The following is a 13,206-nucleotide window of genomic DNA, read 5'->3' as shown; positions in this document are numbered from 1 at the left end:
TAGAAACATCCATACTTCTTTCTTTTGTTTTGCCGCTTGGCTTCGGTTTTTCTTTTTTTTCTTTTTTTTTCTCGTTAGCTTGGGGTTCCGGAGATTATACAATGGGTTAATTACTTTCAAGGTTCAAGCAGGGTATCAACTGAGTAAATTGAAGGTTTCATGTTACGTTTTGAATCTCGTAGTAATAGTCACCTTAGGCGAGCATACGGTGATGCCTTAAGCCTAAGGCTGACTTACTCCTCGGACACCATTATCTTGGGCCGCAAACTCTGGGCATGAAGCGACAGTGAAGCTGCTGTTTGAGACTGGGCAGGTGGATGTGGATGAACATCACGGCAGGTCCTTTGATGCCGGTCAACATACAATCGAACTTTTCTACGTGATCTGCAGTCTGTACATAATCCATATTAATTATCCTGAACAACAAGTGGTACTGCTAACCATCTCCAAGGTGAATTTGATATTTTTCTCGTGTTCAGCCTTACGCTCCGTGAGGTCCACGCCATTGAGACTGAGATGTCTGACCAAGAGATCCGATAAATAATTTCGGTTTCTCGGATTTTCCACGCCGTATTTCTTCTTCGCGCCTGCGGACCCTTTGGCTGTGCTTCTTACTCTGACGCTTCCGGGCCCTCATCTCCATTTTGGCTTTTGCTTTTTCCGGGTCTTTTGCGAAAATCCTCCTCAGCCAGTCCATGGTTGGGCAGATGACGTGAACTTAACTCAGCACATCAGTATGGAGTTCTTTTTCTAATATTGCAATGTGAAATATTAAAGAAGAACAGTCCGTGCTTACCTTAAACACTTCACGGCTCAAAAGATGGGTAGATGTCGATGGTCGTATCACATAATACGCCAATAAAAGCTGATGAGGGGTGGGGATGGAGGTAGATGACGATGGCAGTGATAGTTAGGTAGTGAAGATATGAAGAAAACAAAGAAGCTATCTTGACAAAAGGCATGATATCCAGGACGCCTGAGACATAGCTACCGGCCTTAACAAAAGGCTGCCTTTCCTGATGGCTGTGCGTTGCCAAGGATTACCTGCATTTTTTCGACCTCCTAAACACAACGTCTGCCAAGATTAGGCCACCCATGATACACCAATCATGGGCTCGGGCACAAGACTTCGAGGTGTTAAACGAATGATTCAAATGTGGGACATTGCAATAGATTTTGGATTTCTAAGCAAACGAGTACAGTTAGCTTGGGAGTATTAGTTTGGGTGATTATATAACGATTTTGCTGGGTTCTGTCATTGCTACATGTTAGATTTATTTGATCAGTCTACCAAAACAAAGCCATTTGGACTATAAAAAGGTCTTTCGACAATCAAATAGTAAGAACAAGCACCTTACTCCATCTATCTCTAGTTTACGGTATTACAATCTCCCACTTCCAGTATTACAGCTACAAAGGATTTGGCGAGCATATGCGAGATGTCTTATCATATAGCCAGGCTGTACGTATTGGCGATCGTATCGCCGGTCAAGTTATATCATTGGCGTCCTCATATACCCTGCTGGTTATAGTCATTAACCATATGATAGATCATCAGGAGGTTGGAATCCAGAAACTAGCGACGTTCACGTGGACTTAGCGAAAGAAGTCCACCAAGTATTTTCCAATGTAGAGCTAGCGTTGAAATATGCAAGTGGCAACGAATGGTCCCATGTCTATTGAGTCCGAATTTTCATCATACATGTCAATGAGGAAGTCCTTGGCTTGCTCGTGTAGAATCTTCAGAAGTGGATGCCAGATCATAAGCCTGTACTGACATGTGTAGAAGTGAAAGGGCAGGCTTTGGAGGGGATGAGAATTGAGATCGAGGCGTTTGCACACGATATTTGAATATCAAAATCTCGAGGTGTTTTTTTGCTCGAGACAACACTCTCGCATTAGAATTGTTCTGTTTAGCACAATTTCACGGCTCTTGCATTCTTTTGTAGCTGTCCCTTTCTAATCCACTGAGGAGTGACGCATATCATATGCTCCACTCTACAGGGCGTGGAAGAGTCACCTTTAATTTTGAGGATGCAATGTACTTATGACCGAATCGTGAAGCTAGAGGGATTGTTCTAGCTAACGGGGAGTTAGCTCGAGTATGGTGATATTTACCTCCTCGGCCATCGAGGAATTCTCAAGAGGAGCTGTATATGCCACAGCAGCAAGACAGACACAGCTAGGATGCTACAAATAGTAGGAAAGCCTCTCCCGGAAGAAAAAATCCAGTAAGTATACTAGAGACTTAGGTATTAGTATCTACTAGTTACCGGTATCTCCGACTCGAATGAGTCACCAAAATTATATATACTCGTACTCTTACCAGGATCCCCTGCGCAGTCTCCGATTAGCTCCAGACGATGTGGGTCTTTTCCTGCCAAACACAATCGAAACTTTCGCCAGGTTCTCAAGGCCACAAAGGTTGGCGCCCACCGCCCATGGTTTCGGGTCTCGGGAAGCCGAAAGTCGCCACTGCGTTCGCCTTTGAAATTTCTTTCTTAAAGCACCTCATTGTTCTATCCTCTAAATTATCTCATAAAAATCGAAAAAAATAGACAATGCGAAGTTAGATAAATATCTCATTGTTAATTAAGTTTCATAGGAATTATCAAGACATTTTGGAGACAGATGGCGTGCAGAAAAACACACGCTTATTTACGTAAACGGAATCTAGCCCGGTGGGTCCGAGAAGATTTCGGCATCTGCGATTTGATTCCATGGCATCGCTATTTTCGCTTAGCCCACAAGAGTCCTTGGCAGGAGTCTTCAGGTTGCACACAGATCATGCAGCAAGAACGAGAATGGAGAAACCTGTACTTTTTTTGTAGTTATAGTTTTGTAGTTCTATACTGTGGGTTAAAGATGAACTGGGGTGTAGCTAAAATGAACTATGGGGAACGTTCAAGTTCGGATCTAAGCCGATAATTTTAAATTTTGCTCGCGTGGTTTTAGCCTGTCAAAGAAGGAAGGTCCCGCTGTCGCAGCTGCTAATTTCTGAGCACGCCATCGCCCCTCGCGATTTTTTGCCGTGGTTGTCCCCGAATATCATTTTGATGGCTCACCCCGGCCGCCTCCATTTAATATCTTCTCCGGAGGCCTCTCTCTTTCCTTTCTTTATATCTGTTCATCACTAAAAGTGTTGAATCTTTGCCACCAAAATGGGTTCAACAGCTGCCGAGCAAGAAGTGAGGGATGTCGCTGCTGAGTCTGTTGACACACAGGTCTCGCAGCAGAGTCGCTGGCGATCGATATACCGATCTATTCCTTTCCAAATCGCCATTGCTAGTGGTGTTTCCTTCACTGCCCCTGGAATGTGGGATGCCCTGAACAACCTGGGAGCCGGTGGAGCTGCAGAGCCATATGCAGTGTCTGGAGCAAACGCTCTAGTCTATGGTCTTTTCGCAGTCGTTTGTGTCTTGGCTGGAGCTATTAACAATCGCATCGGTCTTCGCTATGGCTTGGCTCTAGGTGCGATTGGTTATCCAATCTATGGCGGTGGTCTATATGCCAACAGTTACACATCAACCACTTGGCTGATGTTCTTTGGAGCTACCCTGTGTGGTATCTCTGCTGGCTTCTTCTGGGCTGCGGAGGCAGCTATTATTATCGGTTATCCTAGTCCGAAGGACCGTGCTTTCTACCTTGGTATGTCACCCGAGAACATAGCATAAATCACCTAAACCTCCATACTAACATTATTTCTAGCTATCTGGCAGACAGCAAAGGCCGCCGGTCCCATCGTCGGCGGTGCTATCAGTCTCGGCCTCAACGCCAAGAACTCCGATAAAGGCACCGTCAGCACTGGAACCTACATTGTTTTCATCGTCATCATGTGCCTTGGTCTCCCTATTTCGCTCTTCCTGAGCCCCGCCGATAAGGTTCAGCGCAAGGATCGCACTCTGGTTCTTGTACACAAGAAGGCCAGCTGGGCTGCCGAGTTCAAGGCTGCTCTTTCGCTCTTCAAGACACGCCGCGTCCTCCTGCTTTTGCCCGCCTTCTTCATCAGCTATTTCTACAACGGCTTCATGAGCACCTGGGTAACCAGCTACTTCACTGTCCGGGCCCGCGCTTTCAACTCCTTCTTCACCAACTTCGCTGGTGTCGCTTCATCTTTCATGATCGCTGCTCTACTTGACCGGCAATCCATTTTCATCAAGACTCGCGCTCGCATCGCTTTCATTTCGATCGTTGTCGTTCTTACCGGAACTTGGATCTGGGCATCAATCCTCCAGAGCCAGTTTTATGGTATGCCCGAAGCCCCTCTCTTTGACTGGTTCAAGGGAGGTTTCGGAAAGACCTATGCTCTGGTATTCTTCTGGCAGTTCGGAGGACAAGCTTTCCAGCAATTTCTCTACTGGCTGGTTGGACAGTACAGCACCGATATTTCGTCGCTCTCATACCACACCGGTATTCTTCGCGGAATGGAGGCTCTCGGCCAGACCGTCGCCTGGGCCATGCAGTCCGAGGGCAATGCCAACCACTTCGTCAGCATTGGCTTGAACTTCGGAATCACTCTTCTGTGCATCTTCCCTACGTGGCTCGTCCTCTCCGATTTGGAGCACAGCCACGAGGTCACAGTCACTGCTGAAGACTTGCAAGATGATACCACCAAGCCAGTCTAACTGAGATTCTGGCATGACACCACCAACCTTGTGTCATTGTATAAAAAGGGAATTTAACATTCCTCTACGATTTTCCGATTGTACTTATAGAGCGTCTATACATTTCAACATATACCCCAGTCGATAATTTTAATCAATATCTCATCGCGATTTGCGAAGAATCGCATATCCAATTCAGAATTTACAAGATCTTCACTAGAAACAATATAATAAAGAGTAATTCACGACTTAGCTTGCCCCGAACCTATATTCCGATAGTAACTGTAGCTGTCTAAAGACGCAAAACGCTTCCCATTTTCTTGATCGCCTCATGACTATCCGCGCGAAAGTTGTCTTTAATAACGGTTACTTTGTCTGCAGCAAAATTCAAAAGCTCTGTCTTGTTTCCCCAAGAGGGCCACTCGGGGTAAGTCCCATTCAAATCCGTATTCGGATCTAGAGAGTAAAGAAAGTTGATATAGTAGTTGCGTATACTCTTGGCAGCATAGTTATCGTAGATCCCAAAAAAAGAACTGCAATATATCAGAAGTATGAAAGGTTCCCAGGACTGGGGTTCCATGATCATAAGTTGCCAGAAATGACCATGACCTAACTTCTGGGCGAAGACTGCTCGTCATTTCCAAAAAAGGCACGCCGTGACAGCGTGAACAGGATATCACCAATGACTGCTGATCGCTGTTTGAAGCCCGGAAATATCTCATTCCGAAGCCCAGTGCCGAAGGGACTTCCCTTGGTGATAGCTGATGTGCCTGAGCCATATGTATTGACCAGCGAGATTAACTCCTCTTCACTGGCCTGGGGAAACATGACATTCTTTAGATACCCGACAAGCTCCTCGCTGTTGGTGACGTTTGATTGGAAGAGTGAGAAAAGAGTTCCTTCATCTTCTTGGTCGCCAATAATGAAAGGTATAGGGGCGTATTTCTTGGCGTGGACCAGGACATCAGGACTGTCGGGGAGAACCATTCCATCAGGCCGAGGAAGATAGGATAGCGCAACTCCGGACCAAGAGAATAAACCGGGGCGAGAGGTTACAGCACTGAGGAAGGTATTATAGTCAAGAGATCGTAAACATTCGAGAGTATCCGACGAGCCCTGACAGCCACCAGCTTCAACGACACCATCGTAAACAGCCTGAGCTCGTTCACTATCGACGGATTCCGCAGGCGTGATACTTCCAGAGTCCATGATTCCACCTCGGAAAAGAGTCTTCCCTTTATAGGTGTGATCTCCGCCATAGAGAACCATCTGATCCACCACAGAGATAGACCCTGCAGACTCGCCGGATATTGTCACTTTGTCCGGATCACCTCCGAACCTCTCAACATTGTCAGCAACCCATTCCAACCCCATGCGTTGATCAAGTAAGCCTAGGTTGGCAGCACCATCCTTTAGAATTTCCTTTCCAGCTAGGAACCCGAATCCGTTAACTCTGTAATTAACTGCGACGAAAATAAATGGCTTGTTGATCTTGACACCATAGTTGACAAGACTAGTTCCATCGTACGATGACGACCATCCAAGCTAGCACGATTCATCAGTATCCACAAACAGAAGATGATATCCACAAAGACTGGCATCATACCTCGAATCCACCACCATAGATCCAGAAAAGAACCGGGAGCTTCGCGTCTGTAGCGGTGCCCGCAGGGCGCGTCACCGTAATGGTCAAGCAATCCTCCGACTGACCGGTCGCATTATTCACAAAGGGAATGTTTGCGATTGTACCAAGGATGTTTTGTAGGAAATCCTTGCTATCCGTCGAAGGGATTAGTTGTGGACAGGCTGCCGCAGCCCCGGTCGCATCGAATACGCCAAGTGATCTGTTCAGGCGTTGAGGCGGTTTAAGTCTTCGTGGTCCAGTCGGTGGCTCTGCGTACGGGATTCCGTTGAAACTTTCGACATTATCTTTCACGGTGCCGAGTATTGTCACCGATGGCAAAGTCACGGTCGCAGTCTCGGATGCGCGGTTGGTAAGCCTAGCAAGGGATATGCCGTTATATAAGGAGAGCAGCACAACGCGGAAACGCATCTTGTTGAATAGAAGAACGAGAAATGACAAGCAACAATCACTAGACCATTAGTCCGATAAATTTCATCATGCGATAGCAGTAGAGATAGCTAGTTCTATAAGAATCTACTGTTTCGGCTTGATTTTACGAATCTATCCCAACGTTTGTATGAAACATGAACCCAATAATTGGGCCGAAGGGAGATCTACACGCACCCGTAGAAGGGTTGCGACCCCCGTTTCTCTCAGGCATCTCAATGGTGATCTTCAGATTCTTCCTGCCAACAAAAGAGTTTCATGGACTGAGGTGTCAGAATTAAGCATGATGTTAGAACGCGATTACCGATAAAACTGCCGATTTCATTTTCATTCACACGATATAACTTAGATTGATTGGAAAATGAAGGGACCATTTTTGAGATCGATTCCATTTGAAAGTATGATTTCAACAAGCCGCCTCAAAAGTGGTAATGGCCTAAGGGAAAGGTAGATCCCTGGAGGGATTGTACCCCGGAAAATATCAGATCTTCAGGGGCATTTCCTCTTGCGTCCCAACTCCCGTGGAGGTTAAGCAGAGATAATGTCTCCCGATTACAGTATCGATCACTGTCTGGTTCATGCATAGTACATATACTGCACCAGCTTCTAGAGTCGAGGGATGGATGAGATATGAATCTATATTCGGATGTAGATAATGTCCTGGTCTTCCACCTCCGCAATTTGGTTATTATGATAGTTGTAGTCGAAGTCTCGGTGCCGACGACCCCGAAGCCATACGACATGATCTGAACTCATATTGACCCATTCGAAGGCGAATACATATCTTAGGAGTGGATTCCTGCGCCTTGTCAATGAGAAACATTTGGATCTTGGCTATTCCGAGTCCTCGATGAGATCAGAACCGGATTCGCCTAGCAACAAACCGCCCATGCGAAGTCTTCCATCGGCATTTTGTCTGAAAGTCTCAATATGTTTGTGAATGGGCTTATTAGAAAGCCAAGAGCTGGAGCATGATGGTTGCAAAGTTGCACGCTACCAAGACTCGAACTTCGGAGTTTTGGCCGAAAATCAGGAGCTTCGGGCTGGACATCTGTCGGTCGCCACACCGACCCCCGCACATACACCCATACTTTCGGCAATCTGATATGACGTTCAATATGGCTAACGCGGGGTATTTGAATATACATGTTTTGCCTGGTGTGGAATGAAACAAGGTATTGAAAGAATTCGACGTTGACAACATGGTCTCCAGCAATTCTCGCATCATTATCCTCGGCGGCGGTGCCTGGGGTCTATCAACAGCACTTTACCTGATGGAAGCTGGCTATTCAGATGTTACGATATTAGAACGTGCCGAGGCCATACCTTCGCCGTACTCTGCGGCATATGATTTAAACAAGATTATCCGTGCAGAATATGAAGATGAGTTCTATTCAAAGCTTGCGTTGGTATGTCATCCTTTCAGAAACGCAGTTTAATCCGAAAACTGACTACTTTCTGCAACACAGGAAGCAATTGAAGGGTGGAAAACTCCGCTATTTGGGCCATACTATCACCAAACCGGCTATGTGGTAGCAACAACCGGCAAGGCACCCGAAAAAGCCGTCACGCATCTCGAGAAGGCGTTGGCCTCCATCGAAAAGGACCCCGCGTTTGCCCCTGGAATTAAACGGCTAGATGGCTCAAGCGACTTTAAAGATTATACCTGGCAGTATACAGGCCCACTATCCGGCTTCAAGGGCTACTTCAACCGCCTTGCCGGATATGCCCACTCATCGGATGCCATGAAAGGGATTTGGGATCATATCTTGGCGCGAGGAGTCAAATCCATACTGGGCGAACGTGCGGGGAAGGTGGTTAAGTTGGAATATTCAAACGGCAAGGCAACCAGCGTCACGACAGCCGATGGAAGAACTCATAATGCCGATTTGATTATATCTGCCCTTGGTGCCGCCGGCGCTGCAGTGCTTCCGCAGATCGGCAAGTCTTCTGTCGCTCGTTCTTGGTCCGTGGCCCACGTACAGCTCACAGAAGATGAGTGCAATCTATTACGCGGTATTCCGACGACAAACATCCGTGACTTAGGCTTTTTCTTCGAACCTGATCCAAGGACAAAGCTCTTCAAGCTATGCCCGCTCGGAATCGGGTATACAAATACAAACCAACATGGGATATCGTTGCCACCATCTGAACAGTTTCGTGGTTCCCAGGATTTCATCCCAAAAGGTGACGAGCAGAAACTTAGGCGGCTATTGCGGGAGACTTTTCCTTGGATGGCCGATCGGCCTTTCGTGGATAAAAAGCTATGTTGGTTCTCAGACACCGCAGACTCTAATTACTGCATCGACTTTGTACCTGGCTCGAATAACTCTGTCATTGTTCTGAGCGGCGATTCTGGACATGGATTCAAAATGATGCCTATATTTGGAAAATGGGTTACCGATCTCATTGTCAAAGGTAGACAGAGCGAGGCTCGCTGGAAATGGCGTAACCCAAGTGAAAACGCGTCGCAATGGGGTGACTCCGTAAGTTGGAGAGTCGGTCAGGGAGCCGAGTTGAGCGAACTTGTTGGACTAGATGCGAGAGTAGCTTCACCCAAGTTATAGTATTTTGTTTTGCTTCCTGCTGCGCCAATTGTGTATCTTTCGGGTTTTCAGACATAGTCACATCAAACTTTATGAAATAAAAGGAAGAACTAACAAGCCCAAGTAGTTTTGTTTATCTTGAACGGGAAATGAATTCAGGATTCACAAAATAGTAGCCCTCGTATTTAATATAACCAATGAACTCTACTAGTACAATCCGAATGACCTTTTGTCCCTGAATATTTCGTCGCGCTAAGTACTGGCAATTTCACGATCATGGAAGCTGCTAGGTATATGTAGAACATGAGTTTAGAGCTGTCATCTAGGTTACAGCTGTGAACTGGAATAAAACTAATTAATATTAAACAACTGCGAACGAGTGGTTCGAAGGCATCTCTGCCAATGGTGCGCCGAATCTACTAGTACATGCCCAGGTGGACGGCCGCCGGTTCAAGTTCTATTGTCTTTTGAGAACACGGGGATTCTAGAGTACATTCAGTTGCTTATTTTATATTTCTGGCAGTGGTGAGGGAACTTTCACAGTTGACTTGGATAAAATTCAGTTTTATCGCACAAGGTTTAGTATACCCAGCCGCCATCGACGTTGTGTACAGCTCCAGTCACAAAGCTCGACTCGTCGCTTAGTAGAAAAGCGATGACCTTGGCGACCTCATCCGGAGATCCAACTCTTTTCTGTGCGTTCTCCATTATACCCGACTCCGATCGTTTTGGGTCGCCGTGGGCGGACATTGGGGTAAGTACGGTCCCTTCATTTTCTTGTTAGTATTTAAACTTTGTTTGATATGGGAAAAAGAAATATTTCTATCGACGATCAACTGGAAACGATGAGGCCTTACCTGGGGCGACGCAGTTGATCCGGACGTTCCTGTTTTCCTTTGCAGCCGACTTCGATAGGGCAATCACAGCGGCTTTGCTGGCGCAGTATGCGGAGGAATTAGGCATGGATATCTGTCCAAATGTGCTAGCTGCCGATACCTATATTTGATATTGTCAGCGTCGGGATTCTTCACTTGGCATTTGATCTGAGGAGTGACCCACAATGCTGCCCTTCTTCATAACTTTGAGTTGCGCGTTGAGACAATTGAAAACCCCAGAAACGTTAACCGACAGAACGAATTCGAACTTCTTTTTCGTAAGCTCGGTGACTGATGCTGAAGGTCCTAAGACTCCTGCCATATTCACAGCTCCGTCAAGCCTTCCATATCTATACATGGTCTTTTCTATCCATGCATCAACCAGCCCATCATCGCGGACATCAACCCGAGTAAAGATATGCTTTTCTCTACCACCCGGGAGTGACTTAATGGCGACCTCCAACGCTTCCTCATTCAAATCGGCGAGAGAGATTATGGCGCCCCGAGAAGCGAGTAGTTGAGCAGCGGCGAGCCCCATGCCGCTTGCTGCACCCGTAATCGCAATCTATTCAAAATCAGATAAATTGACTTCGGTCGACGGTTATATAACTTGAGATGTTATAAGTAACTCACCACTTGTCCTTGATGAGATGCCATGACTCCGCTGGTAGTAGGGGCGCTATGAATTAACAGAAATCAAAGATGAAGAATACTTGAATTTGAAATGAGTTTCTCAGTCGTCTATTTCAATCGCGCTCTATAGGATCGAAAATAGTTGCTAAAGGAAAGAAAGAGATACCCCGCAGCTGTTGAATTCCAACATTCTTATCAGCGACGGGCCGATCACCGTAGATACCAAGATACAGCTAGGTGTCGGACTCCGAGCCGACATAGCGGGAATGTGGAGAGATGAACCCACCCCCGGATTCCTTATCGCCATTGCCAAGTTGTAAGCCCCTAAAATGGAACAGATAGACAATTATGGGCTTGCGTTCGGATTCTTGGAGAGGTATATTATCATTGAGACTTTCCCCAGGCTTCCGCTTCCGTAAATTTCACTGTTCAAGGGACCCTGCAGTTCATCAAGTTGCTTGCATACTAATCATGACCAATCAAAAAGACCCCGAAGAGCGTGAAAAGGTCGAGATGGCAAAAATAGACAGTTTTGAGCCGGCACATGATGCCGTCGTGGGCCAAGGAGTCTGCGTTGACTCCAATCAACTGCTTCGCCGTCTGAATAATCGCCAGATTCAGCTTATCGCCATTGGTAAATTTTCTCGCAACAAAATCCAGTTTGCATTTGGCTGAAAACATCTTAGGTGGATCAATTGGTACCGGCCTCTTTGTTACAATTGGGAGTGGCCTCCATGCCTCAGGTCCGGCCGGATTGCTACTGGCCTTCATCTTCTACTGCATTTTTGTCGCTCTGGTCAACAATGGCATGGCGTAAATGGTTGTTCAGTATCCTGTGGCTGGAGGCTTTGTCCGTCTGGCTGGTCATTTTGTTGGCGATGCGTTCGGATTCATGGCTGGCTGGAACTACTTTATCTATGAGGCACTTGTCATTCCCTTCGAGATCGGATCGCTGGCAGTTCTTGTCCAATATTGGAATGAGGATGCCCCAATATGGGCGGTATGTCTGGCCTGCATCGTTCTTTACACAGTCATCAACTCCCTAGTGGTGAATGCATACGGCGAGGCTGAATTTTGGCTTTCGGGTGGTAAAGTTATCTTGGTTATTGCTCTGTTCATGTTCACCTTTGTGACGATGGCCGGTGGTAATCCGAAGCACGACAGCTACGGGTTTCGCCATTGGAATAGTCCAGGAGCCTTCGCGGTAAGTACCAAAATTCTATTACCTAAATTTCAGCTGATGTCTAAGGTTCCCTCCAGGGATACCGCTCAAGTGGTAGTCTTGGCCACTGGGAAGGTTTTCTATCTGCAACATGGAGTGCGTCCTTCTGTATCGTCGGACCTGAATACATTTCACTAGTCGCAGCTGAAGCAAAACACCCGCGAAAATACCTGAAATCAGCATACCAAACGATCTATTTCCGATTTTTCTTCTTTTTCATTATGAGTGCTCTTGCCGTGGGAATTGTACTTCCATACAACGACCCGACCTTAGTTAATTTGCTTCTTGGTAATGGGAGTGGTGCAGGTACCGCTGCTGCCTCGCCCTACGTTATTGCAATGAAGAACCTTGGAGTAAGTTTTCTCTTTCGTTATATTCCATAATTCGGAGTGCATGGGACGCTAAGAATTTGTACCCGCCAGATCAGCGTCTTCCCACATATCGTAAACGCCCTTCTGGTTACGTCTATTTTTTCAGCTGGGAATACTTATGTCTACTGCACTTCTCGTAGTTTGTACAGCATGGCGATTGAGGGCCGCGCGCCTGCGATCTTCAAAAAATGCACGAAGCAGGGTATTCCAATTTACTCCTTGGCATTGACAATGGCATTCGCATGTCTATCCTTTTTACAGGCAACCCCAAAGACTGCGAGTGCCCTGAGTCTACTTTTGAATTTGGTGAGATAAAACAACTGAATGTTACATAATTTCATCTGACTCTGCCACAGGTTACTGGAGGTGCCTTCATCAATTACTTCGTCATGTCAGTGACATATGTCTACTTCTACAGGGCATTGAAAGCGCAAGGAGTTGATCGTAAGACCCTTCCCTATTACGGCCGTTTCCAACCCTACTGTAAGTTTTCCGGCTCAACAGCTTGAAAGATTTGCGAGACTAAAATGGACAAGGTGGCTATATTGCGAGTGTCTTTTTTCTACTCGTGATAGGGGTGTTCGGATATACGTCCCTCGCGCCATTTAACACCAAAAGCTTCTTTAGCTGTTATACAATGGCTCTTTTGTCGATCTGCTTCTATCTCAGCTGGAAACTTCTCAATCGAGGGGGACCTAATGGGCCTAAAGATGTGGATCTTGTTTGGGAACGTCTACAAGTTGATGCTTACGAGGCCATCGCCGTTGATGATGAAACAACATTCTGGGGCGAGATCGCACAGCTTTTATACATCAAACGTAAATCAACCTCTTCTGTTTGAAATTTGTATTTGCACGCAGCGAATATTGCAATTGAATATGGAA

The 13,206-nt window shown here is 46.4% G+C and overlaps 6 protein-coding genes across 6 annotated transcripts; 4 read left to right on the top strand and 2 right to left on the bottom strand.

Moving 5' to 3' along the window:
• Nucleotides 1-1,373: 1,373 nt before the first annotated feature.
• Nucleotides 1,374-1,851, top strand: N7509_008000 (uncharacterized protein; the record flags this gene model as incomplete). Its single annotated transcript, XM_056632637.1, has 3 exons — nucleotides 1,374-1,487; nucleotides 1,559-1,674; nucleotides 1,738-1,851. Exons 1-3 carry the CDS (start codon nucleotides 1,433-1,435, stop codon nucleotides 1,849-1,851), a joined length of 285 nt encoding a protein of 94 aa, XP_056488188.1. The 5' UTR covers nucleotides 1,374-1,432.
• Nucleotides 1,852-3,161: 1,310 nt separating this feature from the next.
• N7509_007999 (uncharacterized protein) lies at nucleotides 3,162-4,625 on the top strand (the record flags this gene model as incomplete). The annotated part of the gene is made up of 2 exons (XM_056632636.1): nucleotides 3,162-3,648; nucleotides 3,709-4,625. 2 exons carry the CDS (start codon nucleotides 3,162-3,164, stop codon nucleotides 4,623-4,625), a joined length of 1,404 nt encoding a protein of 467 aa, XP_056488187.1.
• Nucleotides 4,626-5,213: 588 nt separating this feature from the next.
• N7509_007998 (uncharacterized protein) lies at nucleotides 5,214-6,657 on the bottom strand (the record flags this gene model as incomplete). The annotated part of the gene is made up of 2 exons (XM_056632635.1): nucleotides 5,214-6,149; nucleotides 6,211-6,657. 2 exons carry the CDS (start codon nucleotides 6,655-6,657, stop codon nucleotides 5,214-5,216), a joined length of 1,383 nt encoding a protein of 460 aa, XP_056488186.1.
• Nucleotides 6,658-7,877: 1,220 nt separating this feature from the next.
• On the top strand, nucleotides 7,878-9,242 carry N7509_007997 (NAD(P)/FAD-dependent oxidoreductase; the record flags this gene model as incomplete). Its single annotated transcript, XM_056632634.1, has 2 exons — nucleotides 7,878-8,084; nucleotides 8,145-9,242. 2 exons carry the CDS (start codon nucleotides 7,878-7,880, stop codon nucleotides 9,240-9,242), a joined length of 1,305 nt encoding a protein of 434 aa, XP_056488185.1.
• Nucleotides 9,243-9,800: 558 nt separating this feature from the next.
• On the bottom strand, nucleotides 9,801-10,753 carry N7509_007996 (SDR family NAD(P)-dependent oxidoreductase; the record flags this gene model as incomplete). The annotated part of the gene is made up of 4 exons (XM_056632633.1): nucleotides 9,801-9,997; nucleotides 10,079-10,217; nucleotides 10,281-10,661; nucleotides 10,730-10,753. The coding sequence occupies 4 exons, from the start codon at nucleotides 10,751-10,753 to the stop codon at nucleotides 9,801-9,803; spliced, it is 741 nt and encodes a 246-aa protein (XP_056488184.1).
• A 447-nt stretch (nucleotides 10,754-11,200) lies between these two features.
• N7509_007995 (amino acid permease-domain-containing protein) lies at nucleotides 11,201-13,163 on the top strand (the record flags this gene model as incomplete). The annotated part of the gene is made up of 7 exons (XM_056632632.1): nucleotides 11,201-11,363; nucleotides 11,416-11,516; nucleotides 11,559-11,933; nucleotides 11,990-12,304; nucleotides 12,374-12,628; nucleotides 12,679-12,805; nucleotides 12,859-13,163. The coding sequence occupies 7 exons, from the start codon at nucleotides 11,201-11,203 to the stop codon at nucleotides 13,161-13,163; spliced, it is 1,641 nt and encodes a 546-aa protein (XP_056488183.1).
• Nucleotides 13,164-13,206: the final 43 nt, after the last annotated feature.

The sequence above is a fragment of the Penicillium cosmopolitanum genome (genome assembly GCF_028827165.1).
Source record: "Penicillium cosmopolitanum strain IBT 29677 chromosome Unknown utg000008l:1.0-4398992.0:1.0-4402845.0, whole genome shotgun sequence".
Taxonomy (NCBI): Eukaryota; Fungi; Ascomycota; class Eurotiomycetes; order Eurotiales; family Aspergillaceae; genus Penicillium; species Penicillium cosmopolitanum.
This window is presented reverse-complemented; position numbering and strand designations above follow the sequence as displayed.